Source organism: Lepus europaeus, chromosome 3, assembly GCF_033115175.1.
Source record: "Lepus europaeus isolate LE1 chromosome 3, mLepTim1.pri, whole genome shotgun sequence".
Classification (NCBI taxonomy): Eukaryota; Metazoa; Chordata; class Mammalia; order Lagomorpha; family Leporidae; genus Lepus; species Lepus europaeus.
The window spans coordinates 15,411,886-15,437,590 of NC_084829.1; the positions used below are offsets into that span (position 1 = coordinate 15,411,886).

The 25,705-nt window shown below is 46.0% G+C and overlaps 1 protein-coding gene across 2 annotated transcripts in view; it reads right to left on the bottom strand.

Annotated features, from left to right (window-relative positions):
• Nucleotides 1-17,892, bottom strand: part of DTNBP1 (dystrobrevin binding protein 1) — a 147,568-nt gene extending 129,676 nt beyond the window's left edge. The window contains exons 1-3 of one of the 2 annotated variants that reach the window (XM_062187339.1): nt 17,754-17,892; nt 9,424-9,477; nt 7,744-7,794 (exon numbers count right to left, since the gene is read on the bottom strand). In XM_062187339.1, coding sequence (XP_062043323.1) covers nt 7,744-7,794; nt 9,424-9,477; nt 17,754-17,809 — 161 coding nt within the window. In that variant the 5' untranslated portion in view covers nt 17,810-17,892. Of the gene's footprint in view, nt 1-7,743; nt 7,795-9,423; nt 9,478-17,753 lie in introns of those variants that run through there. The other variant, XM_062187340.1, reaches the window with a different exon arrangement.
• Nucleotides 17,893-25,705: the final 7,813 nt, after the last annotated feature.

A 25,705-nucleotide genomic window follows, 5' to 3' on the forward strand; every position in this document is an offset into this window, starting at 1 on the left:
TCTCTCTGTCTCTCTCTCTCTCTCACTGTCCACTCTGCCTGTCAAAAATAAAAAATTAAAATTAAAAAAATTTAAAAAAAAATAAAGTAAATCTTTTTTTTAAAAAATAAATACCCATGACATCTGTCATGATATAAATAAATAATTAATAAAGAGCAGAAAAGTCTTCCTTCCAGTAGAACTCCAATTTGTAATTATAGAAGCAATGATAGGAACAGAAAATCACCATTTGGTAATGACACCAGTAATAACAGTCCCAGAGAAACTCTGGATGGTGACAACATTACTAGGTGAAGGTCCGAAGAGAAACAGGATATTTATAGTCTCAAAGTATCTCCCTACAGAATAGTCATTGCAACAATGGGGAAACAGTGTTGACAGTGGAGAAACACTTGCAGATACTTCAACTAAGTGATCAGAATCAGGAGACCAGCACAATGCACTGGGAAGGACACAACATTATTTTCTGGCCAGGAAGGCACTAATGAATTTAATCATAAGGAAACAGCAGATAAAACCAAACTGATGACATTTTGTTTTTAAATATTTATTTGTTTATTTGAAAGTCAACAGTTACATAGAGAGAGAGAGGAGAGGCAGAGTGAGAGAGAGAGAGGTCTTCCATCCACTAGTTCACTCCCCAGTTGGCCACAACAGCCAGAGCTGTGCTGATCCGAAGCCAGGAGCCAGGAGCTTTGTCCAGGTCTACCATGCAGGTGCAGGGCCCAAGGATTTGGGCCATCTTCTACTGCTTCCCCAGGCCACAGCAGAGAGCTGGATTGGAAGTGGAGCAGCCAGGACTTGAACCGGTGCACATATGGGGTGCCAGCACTGCAGGCGGCGGCTTTATCTGCTACACCACAGCGCCGGCCCCAACTGATGACATTTTGAAAAATATCTGGCCAGTACTCTTCAAATGCATCAAGATCATTAAAGATAAAGACACAGAAACTGTTCTGGATTAAATGAGATGAGAGAGAAATGGGGACTAAATATAATTTGTAACCCTAGATTGGACCTTCATCCAACCAATAGAACAACTGATAAAATCTGAAGGCCTATAAAGTATTTAACAATGTTAATTTCCTTGCTTTGATCACTTTCCTAATGTTATATAAAATGTTAACACTGGGAAACCTGGAATTCCTTGTTGTATTTTCACAACATTTTTTAAGTCTGAAATTATTTCCAAATGAAAAGTTAAAAAAATAGACCTTCTGGAGGTGGGTATTTAGCATAACAGCTAGGAAGCTGCTTGGGAAACCCACATCTCATACTGGAGTGCCTGGGTTCCAGTCCAGGCTCTGGTACCAATTACAGCTTCCTGCTAATGGACACGTGGGAGGCAGCAGTGACCGCTGCCTCCCACATGGAAGATCCTGATTGACTTCCTGGTTCCTGGCTTCTACCAGGTCCAGATCTAGCTGTAGCAGACACCTGGGGACTAAACCAGCTGAAAGGAGCTGTCTGCCAAATAAATAAATTTTTGAAAGAAAAATACAATTGCCAATGTAAAACTTGATTTCCTGGAGCCAGCGGCGTAGAGGGTAAAGCCACTGTCTGCAACTCCAGCTTGCCATATGGGCACCAGTTCATGTCCCGGGTGCTCCACTTCCAATCCAACTCCCTGCTGATGGCCTGAGAAAACAGCAGAGGACAGCCCAAGTGCTTGGATCCCAGCCACTCATGTGGCAGACCCAGAAAAAGCTCCTGGCTACTGGCTTCAGCCAGGCCCAGCCCCAGCTATTGCGGCCATCTGAGGAATGAACCAACGGAGAGATCTCCATCTCTCCCTCTCTCTCTCTGTAGCACTGTCAAATAAATAAATAAATATTTTTTAAAAACCTGATTTCTTATAAAACTCTAACTCTCCAAATGTTAATTCTCGAAACAGAAATACATAGTTCATGAGTTTATATATTATCTCCCTTCACAGTCATGTACAAATTCATAATTTTTCTGCTAGATTTAAATAGAAAAGTCAATCTCAATAATTCCAAACATAACCCAGAGTTTACATTTAACAAAAAGCAAGGAGGAAGGTCACACGATTAATACAGTCCTGCTGTCACTGCTGACTGACAGAAAGCTCAAGACTTTTCTCTGGTGTATCAGACTAAGTATCAATTAAAATCAGCGAGTGTTTAATGGACACCAGGCATTGTTACACAGCAGAATTGCTGAAGTGACTTCTACTGTACTCTACTGTACTGGTACTTAACACAGAGCACTTACTAAAGGTCTGTTGGGTGCAGGAATAAACATACTAATTTCAAATTACCAATTCAGGCTTCATGGTAAAATTTTCTATCACTTTCTTCAATCAGTGGGAGAGAGCAAATTAATCCTTGCTTGCCATTTAGAGGTGAGATCTTTCTTTTTTATTTATTTATTTATTTATTTTTTATTTGGCAGGTAGAGTTATAGACGGTGAGAGAGAGAGAGACAGAGAGAAAGGTCTTCCTTCCATTGGTTCACTCCCCTAATGGCCGCCACGGTTGGCGCTGCGCCGATCCGAAGGCAGGAGCCAGGTGCTTCCTCCTGGTCTCCCACATGGGTGTAGGGGCCCAAGCACTTGGGCCATCCTCCACTGCCTTCCTGGGCCACAGCAGAGAGCTGGACTGGAAAAGGAGCAACCGGGACTAGAACCAGTGCCCATATGGGATGCCGGCACCACAGGCAGAGGATTAACCAAGTGAGCCACGGTGCCGGCTCCGAGATCTTTCTTTATCTATCATCTCTCACCCTTTCCTTTCCCTCCTTTTATTATGTATGCTCTTCACACACTCCTTACATTATACATCACCCACACTTGAGTCTCCCTTTCACACCCAGTTCATGACTCTCCCACTGCGCTGGGCATTCCTGAACCCAGATTTAGGAAACCCTTCATTTTCTCTGCCCTACTCCTATGCCACACAGCACTCCCTGAAGCAGGATACAAACAGGGCTAAGTGAAGCTCTTCATGACCTGACGAGTGTTCATCTGCTGCTCCAAACCAACCAGGAGCAAGGAGAATCCAGACTCCAACAGTGAAAGACCCCTAACTGCCCTGTTAGGGACTTCCCCAACCTATCTACATGGCCCAGACAGCCTACAGGATTGATAGCGGACCTTCCTGGGTGGCAGTGGTGAGCAACACTGCCACTCTGAGCATGTCCTGTGCAAAAAACCCCAACAATACCAAGCTGGGTGCAAACCCAAGTGTGGTGTGCAGAGGGCAACGAGCCAGAACCTCAGGCTGGGCGCAGACCCAAGTGCCTGTGTGCCGGGGTAACTGGCACACCTCCCCTTCTCTCCCCTCCCCTCCCTAAGCCAGGCAGAACCTTTTCCCACTATGCCAAGTGTAAGCACAGGCCCCCAGTACACCTTGTAGGGACTGTATGTTGGCTTCTTGTTAATCTCCTGGGGTGAGTGTCATCACTATTAGAAAGGCACACAATCTGTTTCAGATGCCTGTGGTCCAGCTTTGCATGGGCCTTCGCTGTCAATCAGCACTTTAAAAAATTCACCCCTGCTGGACTGCTCCCTGGCGGCCACATTGCAGATGTCACACCTCACACAACCGTGAAACTCATCCCCACCCAATCACTTTCAACAGATGGAAGACCTCTGAGCACAATTTTCCTGAGATAAAGACCATGAATGTAAACTCCCTCAATTTTCCAGTATTCAAACTAAAATCTCTTTAAGATTACAACTAAATGCTAAAGAAATGGAGAGGAAACCACCTTCAAATGTAATGTAACCACCTTCAAAATGTAGTAATTCAAGTAATTATCAAATATAACCTATGTGCACTATGGTAGGACAAACACAAGAGTTAACATAGATAGGAAAGGAGATGCCGCTGTGGTACAGCAGGTTAAGCTACCGCCTGAGATGCTGGCATCACATCTGGGCGGTGGTTCAAGTCCCGGCTGCTCCACTTCTGATACAGTTCCCTGATAATGTGTCTGGGAAAGCAGCGGAAGATGGCCCAAGTCTTAGGGCCCCTGCACCCACATGGAAGACCTGTGGCCATTTGGGGAGCAAACCAGTGGATGGAAGATTCTTTCTCTTTCTCTGCCTCTCCTTCTCCTTCTCTGTAACTCTTTCAAATAAATAAATAAATCTGAAAAACCAAAAGGAACCAGCACACATGCAAATAACTTCCTTATTACATAGACAAAGGAAAGTGCTCACTACTAGGTATTACTGCCACAGGAATACAGGAGGCTAACTGCTGACTACAGGGCACAACACTGCTTACAGAGAGCACGATTCGGAGCTGGAGGGAAGAAGGCCGAGTGACGAGCACCAGGGATGTCTCGTGCCCAGGTCAGAAAGGCGCTGGCACCATCGGTCAGAGGTAGCTCTCCTTGAACTCTGGAGTTTACTGAAGCCTTGACAGTCCACAGGAAGGCTCAGAAGGCAAACTGCAGTTAATTTCAACAACAGCTCTCAGCACAGTGGCAGCTACCCATCCTCCACCTCAGCGCCACAGCAGGCGGCCATGCACTTGTTCTTGAAGCCAACACTTGCAACAGTTTGTGGGAGACAGGGTGGCCTGACATGGGCCCTGTCTTGGGCCAGCATTGTGGCACAATGGATTAAGTCACTGCCTGCCAATGCCAGCATCCCTTATCAGAGTGTGGTTCAAGTCCTGGCTGCTCCACTTCCAATCTAGCTCCCTGCTAATGTCCCTGGGAAGGCAGTGGAAGATGGCCCAAGTGTCTGGGCCGCTGAACCCATGTGAAAGATCCCGAGAGAGTTCCAGGCTCTTGGCTTCAGCCTGGCCCAGTGCAGCCACTGCATTCATTTGGGAAGTGAACCAGTGGATGGACAATCTCTCTCTGTCACCCTTCCTTTCAAATACACAAAAAAACTTTAAAAAAAAAGATAAAAGATGGCACTTGGGCCATCTTCCACTGCCTTCCCAGGCACGCATCAAGTAAGCTTTTTAAAAACAAACAAAAACCCTGTCCTCCATGCTATAATCACCAATGGCTGCATCTGAGCAGGGAGGTATAGACACACAGGTGGCCACTGTCACAACACTGCCCACTATAGATGAGCTTTCAGAGGACTTAAAAGGCCTGCCTCTGATTTTCATCTGCCTATATTTTTTTATTTTACCTCTTTGGAAACCAGGCATTTAAGGACTCCAACATTCACAAGCAGCCACATACAGGGAGGAATTTACAAAGTCACCACACATGCCCAGCAAAAAGCACAGGCTCGGAAAGGCGCTCCTAAAGACAACCCCTCAAGTTGAGCACTGACACAGAGACACTACAACAATCCAAACACAAAGCACCAATTCCTGAGGAAGGTGGATGGGGGCCGGGGGGAGGTCCTGATTGCTGGCGTTACCACAATCCGCATATACTCAGTTTTCAATAAAAACAAAATCACAAAAATTGCAAAGAAGAAGGAAAGTATGGCCCTTTCAAAGGAAAACATACAACAGCAACATTCTCAAGAAAGACCAAATAGTGAATTCATTAGACACTTTTAAACGAGTATCTTAAAGATGCTTAGAGATAAGAGAATGACACGTGAACAAAATGATAACATCAGTAATGATATAAAAGAAATTCTAGGCCGGCGCCGCGGCTCACTAGGCTAATCCTCCACCTGTGGCACTGGCACCCCAGGTTCTAGTCCTGGTTGGGGTGCTGGATTCTATCCCGGTCGCTCCTCTTCCTGTCCAGCTCTCTGTTGTGGCCCGGGAGTGCAGTGGAGGATGGCCCAAGTCCTTGGGCCCTGCACCTGCATGGGAGACCAGGAGGAAGCACCTGGCTCCTGGCTTTGGATCAGTGCAATGCACCGGCCGCAACACACCGGCTGTAGCAGCCACTTGGAGGGTGAACCAACGGAAAAAGGAAGACCTTTCTCTCTGTCTCTCTCTCTCTCTCACTAACTCTGCTTGTCAAAAAAAAAAAAAAAAAAAAGAAAAGAAAGAAAGAAAGAAAAAGAAATCCTATGTAAAATGTGTATTTCCATGTAATATAGAGGTTTACATATACAAAATATATAATTCAATATAAAATCAAGAAATTCTGGAGATAGAAAGGCTACTGTATGAAAAAAAATCATTAGTGATTCAAAAGTAGATTTGAGCAGAGAGTAGAAAGAATCACTATGCTTGAAGACAGGTCAAATGATTTCATTGAGCCTGATGAACCAAAAAAAAAAAAAAAAAAAAAAAGAAGACAAATGAACATAGTTGAAGACACTCACAAATGCTATTAAAAGACCAACACATGCAGCATAGGAGTCCAAGGAGGAGATAGAGTGGGACAAAAGATTTGAAGAAATAACGGTCAAAACTTCCAAATTTAATGTAAGATGTGGCTAAAATCATCCAAAAAGCTGAACAAACTCTAAGCAGGGTAAGTTCAAAGAGAGCCATACTGTGGCACATTATAACCAAAGACAGAGAATCTTGAAATAAACAACAGAGACACAATGTGTCACATGTAAGGGATTCTCAATAGATTACCAGCAAAATTCTCATCAGAAAACTTGGAGGCAGGATTGGCATTTCATGCAGTGGTTAAATTTAACCCGTATCAGAGTCTCTGGGTTGCTTCTGATTCAGCTTCCTACAAATGTGCACTCTGAGAGTTGGCAGATGATGGTTCAAATACTTGGATCTCTGTCACCCATGTGAAAGATATGGATTGGGGGCCGGTATTGTGGCGTAGCTGGTTAAGCCACCACCTACAAAGCCAGCATCCCATATGGGCACCAGTTTGAAACCTGGATGCTCCACTTCCAATCCAGCTCCCTGCTAACGGCCTGAGAAAACAGTGGAAGATGGCCCAAGTCCTTGGAGAGACCTGGAGTAATCTCCTGGCCCCTGGCTTCGAATCAGCGCAGCTCCAGCTATTTCAGCCAGTTGGGGAGTGAACCAGTGGATGGAAGACCTCTCTCTGCCTCTGCCTCTCTGTAACTCTGACTTTCAAATAAATAAATAAATCTCTTTAAAAAAAAAAAAGGAACAGACTGGAAACAAAATATAAAAGAATAAAGAAACAAAATGACTGAGAATTCAAATTCAGAATCAATTTTCTTGCAACAAAGAAATCACACATAACAATAAATATGCATAAGAAAGCACTGAGTAATAAATACACTAGAGACCTATGTGCTCCAAGGCTGGATGGCCTTTGTACTAACCAGTAAAAACAGAAAGCCCTCAAGGAAAAGAACAATTTATAATACTATATTAAAATTTAGGTGTTTAAAGGATTTTACTTATGAAATTATAAAACACTTTTAGATAATATTTTTAGATTTTTTATTTATTTATTTATTTATTTATTTTTTTGACAGGCAGAGTGGACAGTGAGAGAGAGACAGAGAGAAAGGTCTTCCTTTTGCCATTGGTTCACTCTCCAATGGCCGCCGCGGTAGGCGCGCTGCGGGCAGCGCGCTGATCCGATGGCAGGAGCCAGGTACTTATCCTGGTCTCCCATGGGGTGCAGGGCCCAAGAACTTGGGCCATCCTCCACTGCACTCCCTGGCCACAGTAGAGAGCTGGCCTGGAAGAGGGGCAACCGGGACAGGATCGGTTCCCCGACCGGGACTAGAACCCGGTGTGCCGGCGCCGCAAGGTGGAGGATTAGCCTAGTGAGCCGCGGCGTCGGCCATATTTTTAGATTTTTTAGATAATAGATAATAATGTTCCTAGATGATAATGTTTAGATCCCAGAGCAGAAGTCTAACCGTCCTCCATGAACGGACGCACTCACCTGCTAAGCAATTCCAGCCCAGCAGAGTACTTTGGCAAACACGGAGCACTCCTGCAAAGCAAACACTGAGTTTAATTTTTTCTGATTTAGTCAGTTGAACAACAAAGTTTCACAGAAGAATTTTGGTACTGTCCATTGTAATGTAAGGTATTTTAAAATCCCCAATGATAACTAAGCCTTTTAGGGAAATGTATTATTTCAGAGTTAATGTGTAACAGATTACCAACTGTCACTTAGTCCTATAAAGATTGTGTTTAACCTACACTAACACACAAAACAATAACATAATGCTAAATAATTAGTAAGCTCATCACTTCTAGATATAAAGGAAAATTTGGCCACACACTTTACTGTATTAAAAAATGGGGAGAGGGGAGGCCCAGCATCGTGGCGTGGTGGTTTAACCACCTCCTGCAATGCCAACACCCCACATGGATGGTGGTTCAAGTCCCAGCTGCTTCACTTCTGATCCAGCTCTTCTCTAACGCATCTGGGAAAGCAGTGGAAGATGGCCCAAGTTCTGGGGCCCTTCCACCCACGTGGGAGAGAGATCTGGATGATGCTCCCGGCTTCAGCCTGGCCCAGCCCTGGCCATTGCAGCCATGTGGTAAATGAACCAGCAGATGGAAGATCTTTTTCTCTCTCCCCTGTCTCTCTCTCTCTCTGCCTTTCAAATAAGTCCTTAAAAATATAAAAATGTATAAAAATGGTGAAAAAACAGCACAATACTGATGTCACATAAAGCAGTTATAAAAAGAGGCTCACTTGCTAAGAACCATTTCATTATTAATTTGCTGTTTAATAATGATGTATTTATACAAACTGATTCTTTAAAAAAAATCATTTATTTATTTGAGTTAGAGAGAGAGAGATATTTTACATTTGCTGGTTCATTCCCCAAATGCTCTCAATGGCCACAGCTAGGCCACGCCAAAGACAGGAGCCAGAATTTCACCTGGGTCTCCCTCATGGGTGGCAGAGGCCCAAGCATTTCCACTGCTTTTCCAGTGCATTAGCAGGGAGCTAGATGGAAAGTGAAGCCAGACTCAAACTGGCACGCATATGTGATGTCGGTGTTGCAGGTGGCTTTACGCTCTATTCCACAGTGCTGGCCCCTTAAAATGATTCTGATTGAGCCAGCACTGTGGCTTAGTGGGCTAAGCCTCCATCTGCAGCACCAGAATCCCACATGGGTGCCTGTTCAAGTCCCAGCTGCTCCACTTCCGATCCAGCTCTCTGCTATGGCCTGGGAAAGCAGCAGAAGATGGCCCAAGTGGGAGACTCAGAAAAAGCTCCTGTCTCCAGCTTTGGATCAGCTCAGCTGTGCTATTGCAGCCATTTGGGGAGTGAACCAGTGGATGGAGGACCTTTCTGTCTCTTCTCTCCGTATGTAACTCTACCTCTAAAATAAATAAAATAAAATCTTTACAAAAATGATTTTGATCAAACAAAGCCATTATCATAGAATAAAATAATCATACTTTATCATATTTTCAACCATTTCACAATTTTATCCAGAAAATTTTCCTGTGCTTGTAAAAACTGGAATCAATAAATTGTTTGTACTCAGATGCACTAAACAGATCTAAAACTCACTGAAATAAGTAGACAATTGTGAAAACAACTACAAGCTGTACAAAATTCAAAGAATGGAAAGTTAAAATGTTAGCACAAGCTCACCTGGGTTTGCTTTTTACTTTTGCCTCTCTTGACTTGTCACTTAAAGTCTTCAGCCTGTAAGTCAATGAATGTAAAATATAATATTTGCACAGTAAAGAGATTTTCAATTACAAATTTTAACATTTTAAGTCACACAAGCAAATTTTTTAAGCAATTGAACAACCCTACAGACAACAAATATTTGAGTGTTTACACTGTGTCAGATGCCACAAATGCGAAGTCTACAGCAAACGTGTATCTATATTTCCACTTGCCCCAAATCCTGTTTTTAGAAAGGATTCCTCAGCGTGCTCAGACTACAGAAATCTACTGCATCTGGCACATTAGGAGAAGCAGAGGTCGGTCCACACAGGCAAACTCGAGAGGTAACAGAGACAGGCAGGCAGCATACTTTATTAAGTACATACTCTCCCAGGCACTCAAATCTCTTTAAGCATCTACACCGTATGAAATGTTAGTTGATACAAAGTTTTCTAAAATATATTACAAACTTTTTTCCTTAAAGAGGACTTGTTAGACCCCATCTAACGCATTCTGGTAACACTGGGTCATTATCAGGAGCACCACTGGCTGGCAAAATGCTCTCCTCAAGTGCTTCTGAACTGCAAATGCATCTCCACTTACAACCTGAAACCAATCTGCTCTGAGTTTTGTGTAGGGCTCTTGTGTCTACGTTCTGTATGTCTGTGTCCACCACTGGTCATCTGGGTAGCTGTCATCCCTGCTTCTGCTCTTAACTATGGCAGACTCCTCCTCTTCTACTTGCCTACTTTAAATTACAGGGCTGGATAACAGTTAAATGGGCCAGAACTGCATTTATGAAATTAAATTGGCAAGCTCTCCTAAACATGAAACATGTGTAAGCTGTACATTTGCATTTTGCTAGCCCAGTTATACTTTTCTTTTGGCTGTGGTCTCTGGAATTGGTGTCTTAACCACTAGCCTAAATGCTTGCTATGCCAGAGGGGACTTCTGATCAAATGTTTTTAACCAACTTGGAATCCCAATTATATGGAGCATCTTATATTATTACAGAAATATCGATGCAATTAATTTTTCCATAACATCCAAGATTCAGCCATCTCTTTCATACAAAAAGAATCTCTCTCTCCAAATACTCTAGGAAATTGTATAAATACTAATCTGTTCCATGCAAACATGATAAATCTCCAAGTTTATCTTGGAAACTAGTAAACCTAGTTTAAATCATGATTAAGTGAAAGGGGAAGATATCTTTACAGTCTTGCTCTCCCATTTCCACTACAAAATTTAAGGACGACATTGACAACCCTGGCAGAGTCACCCTAAGATAGTTACACACAACAATGTATTACACTGGAAATGATGCTAGGGTTTTTAGTATTCAGGACAATTCCATATGGTTAAGAGTGAAACTGAATTGCTACGATCTTCTTTGGACCACTCCATAAACGATTGAGCACATGTTTACATAGGTGTTTATAATATTTATAAAACAAATTTCCAATTTCTCAGTTGATGTAATATATCAAGTTTGGGGTTGTCTCCCCCCCCCAAAAAAATAAGCTAAGAAAAAATTAGTCTGAGATGAAATGAAAGGAGGAGTGTTACTGGGAGCTGAAAATAAACTTGCTGGAAGATTTAATAACTGCTTCCCCATGTGGCTCCTTAACAGCCATCTGTTTTAAAAATTGGTTTAAACCAAATGTAATGTGTGCAGCTTATCTGATCTGCCTGAGAACAAACCAACTGTAAAAAGACATTTCTAAGAACCAAGGAAATCTGATTATGGACTGGATAATTGATAACATCAAAGAATTAGTGCTAATTTTGTTAGCCACGATATTGGCATGACATTTGTGGAATGTCTGTAACTTTTTCAATGATGTAAATTGACAAGTGAGAGGTACAATATACAATCTGAAGTTTACTTTTTAAAGCAAATATGGTGACATCTGAAAATTTCTAAACTGAGTAATGGATATATGGTGCTTACTGTGTAATTCTATTTTTGTGCATTTTGTTAAATTAAAAATTTTGTTAATTTTGTTAAATTAAAAAAATTTTAATTTTGTTAAATTAAAAAATTTAACAAAAGGAGTCATTTAGATACCTTTTCTCAACAAATCTTCCAGATAAATTGTTAATGTGTCAAAATTTAGACTAGATCCTGTTGACAAAATCAAAGTGCTCCGCATGGGAGACCAGGAGAAGCACCTGGCTCCTGGCTTCGGATCAGCGAGATCCGAATGGCTGTAGTGGCCATTGGAGGGTGAACTAGCAGCAAAAAGGAAGACCTTTCTCTCTGTTTCTCTCTCTCACTATCCACTCTGCCTGTCCAAAAAAAAAAAAAAAATCAAAGTGCTACAGGGAAGATGGAAACAGTCAAGAAAGCTCCAGAAAGGCACAGGAGTTTAACGTAAGCAGTTAAGACACACATCTCATCCCAGTGCCTGGCTCTGGCTCCTGACCCCAGCTCCCTGCCCATGCACATGCTAGGATGCCACATGGATGGCTCCAGTATTGGGTTCCTGTCACACACACAGAAGACCCAGACTGAGTTCCCAGCTCCTGGCTTTGGCTTCTGCCCAGCCCAGGCCAGTGTGAGTGTTTGGGAAGTGAACCAGCAGAGAAATCAGAGATCTGTGTCTTTGCCTCTCAAATACAAAAAAACTTAAAGACACTCAAAAGAGAAAAAGGGGTTAAGATGACTGTTACTCTTAAGATGGAAAAAAAAAAGATAGCAAAGTAAAAAATTTAGAAAGATCTCTTAGAGACATCCCCAAAGCCCAGAATCCAACTGTAAGTAGCCTACCATTTTATTCAAGGATAACTCAGATTTCTCACACTGATCCTGTGCTAGAAACAACTCAGTAATTAAGTCAAAGGATACACTGGGGAAAATATATGGATCCAAGAGAAACAATTCAGTTTGCTCAAATATACATAAACATTTGCCACAATAATTAAGTAAATCAACTACTCTATGACCTTGGTGGCATTCAGGAAAATACATTGCTAATTCAAACGAAAAGTATAATAAAAATGACCATCCAGAAAGCTGAGAAACTACACTGTGGGGTCATGGTGAAATAAAGCACAGGTTTCCAATGCTCTAGTTCCTATAAAAGGCTTTCCCATCCCATTTTCGGTCCTCTGCCTAACACTAAACACCCCTAAGAAGACCCATGCTACTGCTTCAGTATATTAACGTACAGACTTAAAAGAGCCACTGGACAATTATTTCTTATTCATGGCAACGAACACATTTCTTTATGTTTTAAAATTTATTTTAGAAGTAAAGACAGAAGGAGGTAGATGAAAGGGAGAGCACCCATCTGCCGGTTCATTCCCCAAATGCCCACCATGCCCCAAACACCCAGTCAAACCCAAGAGCCAGGAACACAATTCAAGTCTCCCACCTGGGTACCAGGAACCCAACTCTCTGAGCCATCACCCCCCCTTCCCAGGGTCTGCCTTAGTAGAAGTTAGGTTCAGGAGCTAGAGCTAGGAATGGAAACCAGGCACCTGTGAGGCGCAGGCATCCTAACCACTAATGCACTTCAAATTCAAAGCACTAAACCTCAAATTCATCATAACAGCTCAATAATGTTATTTTTGGACAGCTCCAAAGACCTTAACTTGATGCCAGTACATTTGTTTTTTCAAGCTTTGTAGAAAATACTAAAATGGAGGCATCTTAATAAGAAGCAGTGGGGGTCAGCAAAACTGCTTAGATAAAAAGCTGACAAAGAAGCAGAGGAACAGAAGAACACAGGAGCGCCACAGGACTGACAGGCAGATCTGCCACAATGCATCGCCAGGGTTGCACCTCAATTTCTACCTCCCCTAGGCCACCACTGTTGGCTACAAAAATACATCAATTAGCATATTTTAGCATAAGGCTCAATTCCTTTAAACCACACTCCTGTTTCCATTACGCTAATTGTAAATTCTATTTACAAATACAACCTGGTAGCTTTGGGATCCACATGGAAGGAAGGCCTATATTTCCCGGAATGGAGAGGCCTACTTCCGGGGAAGAAAAGTTCTTGTCAAGGTCCCTGTGGGTGCCTAAAGGTCAACCAATGAGGATCAGACCCACCTCAACCTTTAACTCCCATGGCCTGAATCTATAAAAGGAGCTCTCCCAATCTCTGATGCGCGACTTCCTCAGCCCCGGCTCTGTTGCTCCGTTGGGGCCGTGGAACCTCGCCCGGGAGCGGAACCCCAATAAATGCCTGTGAATTAATCGATTCGTCTGCCTGGGAAGATTTGTTACGCGCCGGACACCTTACACAACCCAACATTGTATTTTCACATTAGTATTTCTCAGTTCCTCCCCCTGAACAAGATCAGGGAAAGGCAAAGGCAATCGCATTTTAAAGAACAAATAACTCCCTAAACGCCACAGCCTGAGAAGTCCACACAAATGCTGCCTAGATGTGTGGGGAGAACAATTTAGACCACCTTCTAATTAACCCCACCCTCCTGAGCATGTCTTCAGTTCCCAGCTGCTTCTGAGACGTCCAGTCACAACCTCACAACAAACCCACAGTCAATGGCTCTTCAAAAGTCTTCTTAAATTCTTTCCTGTAGGAATATGGCATCACTTGTCTAAAACCAACATTCTCAGCTTCTGCACCTCTGTCAAGTCTGCTACACTCACTGCAGACAAATCCGACCACCACCATTTGTCACGGCCATTCCAGCCATTCCCACCTTTACATTTCTGCCAGCTCTTCCTCTCTGGCTCCTACCTGGCCCGTAATGACCGACGGCCTCCCCAGTAATCCTCCTGTCCCTAGCCCTAACGCTCCTTTCCCACAACTTCCCAGTTTTCCTGCCAGGAACACACTCAGGCCATCTCCCCTGAAAGCTGATTTCCATCCTCAGCGTGTACGACGACCTTCAGCAGGCACCTGCCTTGTTATCCAGCTTCATCTCCCCCCACGGCTGCTCTCTCTGAAAGGCCCTCAGCCCATCCCATCACAATCCCTCCTCAGGTTCAAGGCCCCGTTTAGAAGCCACTTCCTCTTTGAAGCATCCCAGTGAATGCTCGAATTCCATCTGAGCTCACAAACCACACCGCCTGTACCCTAAGTTCAGTCTGCTCTGTTTTGCTTCCCTTAGCACTAGCGTCTAGCTGCCAGAGGGCGGCGGCTGCTTCAGCCAACCCTGCACCCTCAGGACTGCCCAGTACTGAGACACCACGCAGTGAAGACTGGCAACGCTGAGCAAACAGCCTCTCAAACCCTTCAAGCTTCGAGGAAAGAGGACACTTGGTGCACCTAGCCTAGTGTCGCACACTGCAGTAACTCGGGCAAGATCTAGTACATCAAGGTGAATACTCAGGTTGCTTTCCTTGTTAAAGTGGTAAGAAATCTAAGAAAAGTCAACATGTCAGGCAAACGCCCTCCCCCACACCGGGCTACACTGGGAGTCAGATTCCACATCGAGGAAGGGGAGAGAGGATGAGGACACAGGGCAGGGTGGAGGTCAGGTGGCAGTGGTGACCTTGGGGCAGAGACGTCCACTGCCAAGGAGCAGCAGAGAATGAAGAGCCCTTGCCTCTAGTCATGGGGACCCAGAGCCTCCCCTAACCCTTGTTCCCTGGGGTACTTCTGCCTCGAGACTTCAGCCCTGGGGTAGAAACTGCTCCAAAGGTAGAAAACAAAGAGTGCATTTGCAGCGTGTATGGCCTGGGAGCTCAAGCCAATCCCTTAAAAAAAAAAAAAAAAAAAAAAAAAAAAAAAAAAAAACTATACAAATCCCCCAAAAACTCTAACTGAATTACATCAAATGAGGACTCACTTAGGAGAGGGGAAGAGTTGTGTGTGAGGCCCAGAATCAAGGCCACCAGCTTCATGGTCTCTCGGTGGTCTGCCACCACTGAAGTCAGAAAGAATATGAGACAATCACTAGCTTTTTCTCAAAACTGACACAACTGCTACTATTCACAAAAAATACAAGTCCACAGACAGCCTAGAGTGCCCATGCTCAGACCACAGTAACCTGTTATCATTTTCAAGCTGCTTTTTTTCCCTTATGTTTGAATAGAATATAGAAACTCATGTGTTCACTGTGTATGCTTTAATCACCAATATAACATTCTCTTCCGAGATTGATAAATAGTCCTGTGGGGCTGGGTGCTGTGGCCTAGCTGGTAAAGCAGCCGCCTACAGTGCCGGCACAACATATGGGTGCTGGTTCAAGTCCTGGCTGCTCCACTTCCATCCAGCTCTCTGCTATGGCCTGGGAAAGCAGTGGGAAGATGGCCCAAGTCCTTGGGTTCCTGTGACCGCATGGGAGACCTGGAGGAAGCTCCTGGCTCCTAGCTTCGGATGGGTGCAGCTCCAGCCGTTACAGCCGTTTGGGGATTGAAACAGCGGATAGAAGACAACTCTCTTTCTCTCTCTGCCTCTCCTTCACTCTCTGTGTCACTCTTTCAAATAAATAAATAAATCTTTTAAAAAAATAGTCCCGCTTCACTTTTTAAAAGGAAAGGAGATCTTCCTAGAATTAAACTCTAATTACATGACTCTTCAGAGACTGCAAAAGAGCAGAGAGGCTCCGGGGAGAGGACGCTGTCCCGGAGGGGCCGGGGCAGGGACAGGGACAGTGAGGGAGCTGCGTCATGAGGCCTCCCGCGGGTGCACGCCCTGGGGCCACCTCAACACTGGGCTCTCACAAGCACTGGAGAAGGCAGGGGCTCCCGCGGCGGCGACACACGCCCGGCCACCACGCCTTGCCAGCACCGCCAGGCCCAGCGCCACAGTTCTGGGAGGTGAGGGCCCCGTCTCTTTCCTCTTCATTCCCTCGGTGTCGCAATCATCACACACACGTGTGCTGGGCTTCACTCGGTCCTTTTTCAGCAAACACAGTCTGTGTGATACAAAATGGGACGACCTGAAGCTGAATGCGGGCGCTCCCCAGAACGCGTTAAGTGGGATTTTTTTTTCCTTAGGAAAGTGAGGGCCTGAAGCGGCGCGGGTCACCGGGAAAACGGACAGCACTTGGAGGTTTCTCCCTCTGACAGGCCTTAACTACACCCTACACGGTTGGCATTACCAGACCCCTGAGGGTGGTTGGGACCCAGGCAGTGCGGCACCCAGGTTCCTAAGCAACAGAGCACGCGTGGGCTCTGGGGCTACCGTGGGACCTACAGTTACAGCAACCACCAGAAGATGGGCTGTTAGCCCACCGGGGAGCTGTGGAAGCAGTGACACCTCCGCTGCACGCAGTCACCTTCCCTACATCCTGTCGCACATGGGCGGAGCACCCCAGCACCAGACCAAAATGTTCTCAATTCAGTCATCTACGCTCTGAAGTTAACTTTCTCTAAATTTATAGGAAGAAAAAAAAAAAAGTGCAAGCAGGCACAGTCGTGGGTGAATGACTCCCAGAGCACCTCTAACATTCCTAACTCCAAACTCAAACTAACGACAAGGCTTTGAGTGCAGAAGACCTCAAGTCTTTGTCAGTCCGCGACAGTACAGCCCCGGAGTGAGCTGCATGAGTATTTGCGGCCCCGAGACAACACAGTAGCTAACAGTTTTCCCGCTAGAAGTTTAAAACATACTACCAGCGTGACCGAGCCCAAAGGAGGCGCTAGCCAAAGGTGACACTCTTAAAGATCAAAGGAAAATCAGGAAGTAGCGACAGAGCGCTCGCTGCGTGTGGATCCCACGGGGATCACCCTCACCCTGCGAGTCCTGCCATTATCCCCACTTCACAGAGGGGCCACAGTGAGATGAGGCAGACAGCTCCGGGTCCTGCAGAGGCGGAGGCAGCAGGGCCGGCCGTCCCCAGGCACTGCCGCACCTGCGGAAGCCCAGTGCAGCCCCACACATCGAGGATTCCTGGGTCTGAGCCGCTACCCGGGCGAGGGGAGGGGGGAGCGCCCAGGTGCCGCCAAGCAGAGCTGGGGGGACGGCTCGGCCCGCGCTCGTGGCCACTGGGAAATCCACGGCGCCGCTGCGGCTCGGACCCCGCGCCGAAGCCAAGGTGGAGCGGGCGCTGCCGGGGACGGGCGGCCGGGCCGGCCACGGGCGAGGCCAGAGGGCGCACGGGGGCGGGAGCGGGGCCGCCTCGCCGCCCTTCACGTGACTCCGGCCCGGCCCGCGGCTGCGGGACAGCGGGCGGACGCGGGGGCCCCACTCCCGCGCCACCTCCCCGCCCAGGCGCGCGGGTCCGGGCAGCCCCGCCGGCCCCCGAAGTTACTCGGTGCCGCCGGACTCCTGACGCCGGGAAGTTCGGGACTTCCCGCGGGGCGCGGCTGGAGCAGGGGGGGGCGGGCAGCGCACCCCGGGAGGCAGCCCCGGCCCCGCGGGTCCCCCCGGTCTACCCACCCTGAGGTGAAATCCTGCTGCACGCTCAGCAGCCGCTCGCGCAGGGTCTCCAGCATCGCCGCCGCCGCCGCTGCGTCTCCTCCCCTCAGGCCCGGCGCTGCCGCCCTCAGCTCCGAGAGAACCCTGCACCTGCCGCCCCCGCGCCCCCCGCGCCCCCGCGCCGGCCCCGCCCCCGCCGGCCCTCGGCCCGCGCCGCAGCCCCGGCCCCTTCCGCGTTTGCGCCCCCGCCGGCCCGCGCGCCCTCGCCCCGCCCCGCCGCGCTCCAGGCCCGCGCAGCCGCAGTGGCAGCGCCGGCGCGGGCCGCGGGAGGGGGCGTGGCCTGCCGCCGGGCTGGGAGGGCGGGGCGCTCCTCGGTCTCTTCCTAGCGAGCGACTCCTCTTGTTTTTCAAAGCGGCGCCGTGGTTCGACTCGTTTGAGTGAAGCGTCCGTTTTTTACGGTTTACAGGGGAACTGGGCAAATCTCTTGCAGAACGTGTCAGAAATCAACGCTCTGACCCACTGGCTCTGGGTGAGAAACCTTGGTTCCTAAAATGGCAGCAGCAACCAGCTGTCCGGACAGCCTGACCTGCCTGCCTTTAACCTATCCCACCGGGCTTCTGTGCCCTTCCAACCAAGGACAATGCCTTGTGCAGTCACCACCTTGCCTGGACCCCGTTTGTTCCCCGATTTTTTCTCTACCTCTCAGTGGTACTGAGATGGCTGATCCCATTTTTTAAAGGATATTTTATTCGAAAAGCAGAGTGACAGAGAGAGGTAGAGACAGAGAGCTCGGTCTTCCATCGCGGGTTCACTCCCCAAAGGTCTGCCACAGGAGCCCGGAGCTCCAGCCGGGTCTCCCACTTGCAGGGCAGGGGCCCAAGCACCTGGGACATCGTCCACTGCCTTCCCAGGCCACAGCAGAGAGCTGAATCTGAAGCTGAGACAGTGGGATTCGAACCAAGGAGCTGATAGGGGATGCCGGAGTCACAGGCAACGGCTTAACCTGCTGCACCACAACCTGGGTCCCATTGAACCCACTCAAAACCCTCCCCCTGCCTGCAAGGACTCCACACTTGGTCTGCCTCTCCCTTCCAGCCTCCTCTTTGTGGTCTGCTGATCCCAAAGCTACACGCCCAGCCTTGCCACCCTTCTTGGGTGCTCTGTGAATTCTGTCAAGGCACTAGGGATGTCCACATCTCTCTATTCAACCTGTCCCTCTTCCCTGCCCTTCAGTTCATACCAACTACCTGCTCAACACGTATGCCTCCAGGCGTCTGAACACCGGAATGCACAAAATGGAAGACTGTGCTGCACCCTCACCTCTGAACCTGCTCCTCCCTGGGGCGTCTCCGGTTCAGTAACCTGCACCACCACCTACCAAGTTGCTCAAGACGTCTGGAATCAGCCCCTGTATCCTCTCTTTTCCTCCTCTTCCATGTTAACCTAGCAGGTCCAATCAACTCTGTTTCTAACGCATCCCTGGAACCTGCTCCCCCTCTACCTTCAATAACCATGTAAGCCCAGAGCACGCTCGTCTCCCAGAACACTGACACGTCTTCCCCTGCGCTATGCTTTTGCCATCCACAGCCCTACTAGCCCTCCTTGACATCACAGCCAAGGAGAAGCACTCAAAATATCAACCAGATCATGTAGCTGCCCTGCTTAAAACCCTTCAGCTGCTTCCTGTGTACTTGGAACAAAATCCGAACCCTTTCCCCAGCTTAGAAAGCCCTAAGACTGGAATACTTTCAGAGAACTCTGCCCAAGTTGAGTACTATTCACCTATGGTGCCCTTGACACTGAGCCAAACTGGCCTTTTCGTGTGTTCCTTGAAAATTCTAGGTTCATTGCCACCTTGCAGCCTCTTCACAAGCTTTTCTCCAAACAATCCCATGGGAGCTCCTTTGTTGCATTCCTGTCTCAGCTTCAGAAGCATCCGGTTAGCGGAATCTGTGCCGTCCAGTCAAGCTGCCTACCTAGCAACCACTTCTGACCATGGGGTCTGTTGCTTAGTATACTTAGCACAGCCCAGGAATTGTACTTATAATCAATTTAATTAGTGAAAGTGTACTTATTTTGACAAATTTATGTTAACGCTAGTGCTAGGGTTAAGAGGGGTGAGAAACTTCCAGCCCACGGGCCATATAAGGCTGGTAAAATCATTTGGTCTGGCTCTGCCAAGGCAACTGTAGGTGGGACTCAACATTCAGTAATCTATAGCAGGCTGATTTTTATCAATTTTGTATGGCTCGCGAATGATGTTCTAAATATCCAAATGAGCCTTGGCACAAAAAAGGTTCCCTAACCCTGGGAAGTGAGGTAAGGTGTTCCACTCAGGTGCAAAACTTGAGAGAACCAAAAAACTCTTTAAAATAAACAATATTCTTGTGCAATATCTTAAAAATTGAAAACTGGTGAAATAAATCCGTGATGACAAAATAGCTAAATGTTACAGACAAGATCTGATAAGGCTGGGATTGGGTGAGGTGAGTGACATGGGCTGTGTAAGTACAGGTCCTGATTTGAATTGCCCTGCCCTGTCTGGCGACTAAGCTCTGTGTCCTCAGCACCTAAAACAGTGACCTAGTGGACACTCAATCAATAGTAATTGTTTTGATTTAAACATGCAGTTATAGGAATTAACTAAAGCACTTGGCTTATTGCTGGGGAGCACCACGTCTGCTCCCTCAGTGTTGTTTTCCACATAGAGGAAGCACCTCTGCTAGTACGATTCTCCCAGCTCTTCCAGAAAAGCAAAGGAGAGGAGCCAGCAGTGATCAGGGAGGCATGCAGTGGGGAGCTCAATCGCATCCATCCCCTTCTAATTTTCTTGGGCACAAACTTCCAACAAAGAGCACCTGTTCTACCTTTCTCTGAAGGGAGGAGAGAACTTCCACTTTGATTATGGCCTTGTCTAAATAAGGTCAGAGTTTGTGGACTCAAAAGGCTTCCATAGCCTTGGCAGCTCATGGCAAGAGCCTTGGGTGGTCACTGACATCAAAAATAAGAGTGTTAATTGTTAAATCAACAACAGGAGTCACTGTGCACTTACTCCCCATGTTGGACCTCTGTCTTCAATGAGGTGTACTTTGAGAATTCATGGTAAAACCTGTTTTCAAACATTACTTTGTGTGTCCGTGTGGGTGCAAACAGTGGAAATCTCTACTTAGTATAGAGTTGGTCTTCTGTATAGAAAGTGAATTAAAAACGAATTTTAATGAAAAATGGAATGGGAGAGGGAATAGGAGGTGGGATGGGAGTGGGGTGGGAGGGCAGGAATGGGGGGGAAACACTATATTCCTAAAAGTTGTACATATGAAATTTGTATTCATTAAATAAAGACCTTTAAAAAAAGAAGGAAAAGATATCCCAAAAGAAACTAAAGAAGCAAAAACTTATGGCTCAGGAATAAACTTAGCATAAAATAAATACAAATTGAAAGAAAAAAAAGAGCAGCTGTTCTGCAGTGTAAGGACAGGCTGCTAGGGTGGCCCAGTGCTTTTGGGGACTGAGACAAGTGTTAATCTGAGGTTCAGTATTAGGAGTTCTGCTTGCACATGCATATAAGTTATGTGCTTCATCAGCTGTACTGGAAATGAAACTGATGTTTTAGCCTCATTATACTGACTCCTGTCATTCAATTTCTCAGTTCCAACAAGCAAGAAACAGTATCTGATACAAAATAAGTTATCAAATGATCCAATCTATGGAGATGGACACTTTAGCATCTAGTTGGTTTAGAAACCACAGGTACTGGGTGATATTATATCCATCTTTTAAATTTTATTCAACTAAACAACTCTGCCTATAAACTTTCAATTTACTAAGTTTCATGGATTTCAACATGTACTGCACCTGTTTCTAAAACACAGCTTTACTGGATGTATCCCATCATGTCTGTCTTTACAGATGCATTATTTATTCATCTGTGGCAGGCAGGGCTTTATTTTGAGGTGTTTTATGAACAATATTAAATCCGTGATGTTTAATGAACCCAAAACCAGTGAAAGTCTTTAAAAGTACTGTTAAGAAGAGACAATCATGGCAGGGCCACGGCTCACTAGGCTAATCCTCCGCCTGCAGCGCCGGCACCCCGGGTTCTAGTCCCGGTCGGGGCGCCAGATTCTGTCCCGGTTGCTCCTCTTCCAGTCCAGCTCTCTGCTGTGGCCCGGGAGTGCAGTGGAGGATGGCCCAGGTCCTTGGGCCCTGTACCCGCATGGGAGACCAGGAGAAAGCACCTGGCTCCTGGCTTCCGAAGGCGCAGCGCACTGGCAGTAGTGGCCATTTTGGGGGTGAACCAATGGAAGAAGACTTTCTCTCTGTCTCTGTTTCTCTCTCTCTCACTGTTTAACTCTGCCTCTCCAAAAAAAAAAAAAAAAAAAAAAGAAGAAGAAGAGACAACCTGGGGTATACAATGGTCACAGGTTCAAGTCTCGAGTGCTCCATTTCCAATCCAGCTCTCTGCTAACATGCCTGGAAAGGCAGCAGAGGATGGCCCCTGCACTCACTCACATGGGAGACCTGGAAGAGGCTCCTGATTTTGACCCGGCCCAGCTGCAACCACTGGGACCCATTTGGGGAGTGAACCAGCAGATGAAAGAGATTTCTCTCTCCCTCTCTCTAACTCCGCCTTTCAAGTAAATAAATAAAATCTTTTTTAAAAAAAAGAAGAGACAATCTCTTATAAAGAAATAAAGGTAAATTTTAACAAATTAAATTACAAAGCACTGCTACTGCCCAGGAGTTGTTTGGGGAGGCATGAGTACAAGGAGTTGAAGCATATGGCAGGTTGCATTGACGTAAGTAACAGCAATCAGAAACTAGGAAGATTGATTGGCAAAATGGAAGTGTGAAGTTACAAAGCCAACATCAATACTGAAGGCTGTTGGCCGAATTCTAACTCAGGAAATGGCTGAGAACTCCTATTTTGAGAACATTTTAGTTAAGTGCAGAAAACGCGTTAGTGATAAAAAAAAAAATCTGGGGCGAGTACCAAGGAGGCTGGGAAGGTTCTGGGAAGGTATTTCTTTCCTGTATGATCGGCAAAAGACATTTGAATGTCAAGAAGTGCACCACCTGCTAAGCCAAGGGTGTCACAAAAGACATGTCTTCAGTTCATGTTAGGTCTACTTCTATGTAAACCCAACTCCTTGAGTCACCCTCTGGGAAAACACTCCATTCCAGCAATGTTCAATTCAACTGTGCTCTCACGTCTGTCTATTTACTGCATGTTACGGACTCAAGGCATCAGTAGACATACAGAAACAAGACAATATAGTGACCATGTTCTAATTGACCAACCAACTACTCCTGGATGTCGCTTGAGGTACAGTGTCTCCTTCTAGCCACGTGATGTTAAAGCACTGGAAACTCAGAGTTTACTAAGCACATGGTGTTAACATAAGACATGCTTTAAGCTCCTATGGTTCTCATTTCCTGAGAATGCTTCAGGGAACACACTGCTTTCCCAGAGGATTCCTCTGCCTGGCTAGTCAAATTTGCGTGCTTACTGTGTCTTATGCTCTATGTACCCACAGTAGTCAGCGTCCAAGCCCAGGAAAACCTTAATGTAGCAAATGTGTTTTCCTTGAGGTACCAGGTCTATTCCAAGAAATAACATGAGGCAACACATCGTAAGTAATAGGATTCATCACTTGATGTTTCAAGCCTTGGAAAGGGGTTGTTCAATATCCGAATATAGTGTTAATATGAGATCAGCATTAAATTCCTGAAGAAACCTTGAGTTATGAGTGCCATCCCTTTGGAGATCTTCCAAGAAATCCCCATTTTGACAACCTTCATTTGCCTGGCACTCTCACATTAGAATGCTGATTGCTTATTGAGGGCTGCGTACCTACAGCAATGGAAGAACAGCTTGACACTTGAAAAATTAGCTCTGTTCCTGGAAATATCTTGACACAGGGCAGCTCTATCTTATAGGATTCATCTAACCACTGTTCAAATCATCAGAAACACAGTGTTCACTATGGCAAAACAAACGTGTAATGTTATAGGAAGCATCCCTTTCTATTCCCTCTGGAAACCACACACAACTCACAATCTGCTGTGAATGAATTCCTTTTTTTTTTTTTCTTTTTTAAAAGATGTATTTATTTGGAGCCAGCGCTATGGCGTAGCAGGTAAAGCCACCGCCTGCAGTGCTGGCATCCCATATGGGCGCTGGTTTGTGTTCCTGCTGCTCCACTTCTGATCCAGCTCTCGGCTATGGCCTGGGAAACCAGTAGAAGATGGCCCAAGACCTTAGACCCCTGCACCCACTGGGAGACCCGGAAGAAGCTCCTGACTCTTGGCTTTGGATTGGCACAGCTCCAGTCATTGTGGCCAATTGGAGAGTGAACCAGTGGATGAAAGACTTTCTCTCTCTCTTTCTCTCCTTCTCTCTATGTGTAACTTTGTCAAATAAATAAATAAATCTTTTTTAAAAAGTATTTATTTAATTTAAAGGCAGAGTTACAGTTGGGGCCGGTGCTGTGGCACAGTGGATTAATGCCCTGGCCTGAAGTGCCAGCATCCCATATACGTGCCGGTTTGAGACCCAGCTTCTCCACTTCTGATCCAGCTCTCTGCTACAGCCTGGGAAAGCAGTGGAAGATGGCCTGAGTCCTTGGGTCCCTGCACCCATGTGGGAGACTGGGAAGTGTTGGGGAGTGAACCAGCGAATGGAAGACCTCTCTCTCTCTCTCTCTCTGCCTCCCCTCTCTGTGTAACTCTGACTTTCAAGTGAATAAATCTGTTTTTTTTTTAAAAAGTGATGGACCAGCTTGTTTGATGGAGGGGATTTCAAAGCAGTAAAGGGGTCATGATGTATCATGGATGTCAATGGCTGCCATTAATATTATGGGCCTAGGTATTTTCATCTTTATACTAGATTCTTGCCCCCATATATATATATATATATATATATATATATATATATGACTTCAAAGAATTCAAACAGTGCACAAATGAGAGTAGGTTTTATTTAAAAGACAGAGAAAGTGAACATATATTCACATGTGAGTGTGGGTCACTCCACACAGAGAGATACCTGTCATGAGTGGGTTAGAGAGTTGCCAATGAGAAGAGATGGATAAGAGTCCCAAAAAGGATTCCCAAGCATGGGCAAGGGCAACAGAGACCCTCTCAGTTATCAGTCTATTTCATGAGAACTCAACAGGTAGCTACTGCTCTGGGAATTTATCTCCATGCCTCTTGGAGACCTCAGTCATTGAGTAAAGTCGAAAAGGTTAAGAAAATTCCAACTAAGCTTTGCCAAGAGACCTCAGAAACATGGCTTAAACTATTTCCTATTGTCCTCCTCAGGACAAGGATTGCACCTAAACCTTAGTCCATTTGAGATGCTCTATGGGAGACCTTTCCTCACCTCTGACATCCCCTTTGGTTCAGAGACTCAAGTATACTAATTTAGGCCAGGTACAAAAGGCCCTGATGGAGTATAATACAATTTTCTCAGTGTCAGATTCCAAAATTCATTAACAAGCTATTGCCCCAGGAGACTGTTTTATTAAAGAAATGGAAAGAGGGATCCCCCTTAGACCAATGGAAGGGACCCTACCAGATGCTGCTGAATATGTGTACCTCAGTAAAATTTCATGGCATCCCAAGCTTGGTATGTATGTCAAGGATTAAACTTCTACCTCTTGAGTCTTCACAAGAACACATGGAAGATAAGTCTGCCTACTCTTGTGAACCAACAGAACTCAAATACCACTTCCAACAGGCAGAAAGATAAGTAAAATCTTCAATTTCATCATATCAAGGCTGTTGTATTATAAGGCAGGCATATTTTACCTGCTTCTTCTCTTGATTCTCTCTGGAAGCTGCTATTGGCAGAAAAACTCCTTAGTGAGCTCTTCTGTTGTAATACTGAAAGATCCTGGTTACGTCACATAAGTCTATCTTTAAAAACCTGGCCATTACTTTGGGAAATCTATCCTACACCTCAGGCCAAC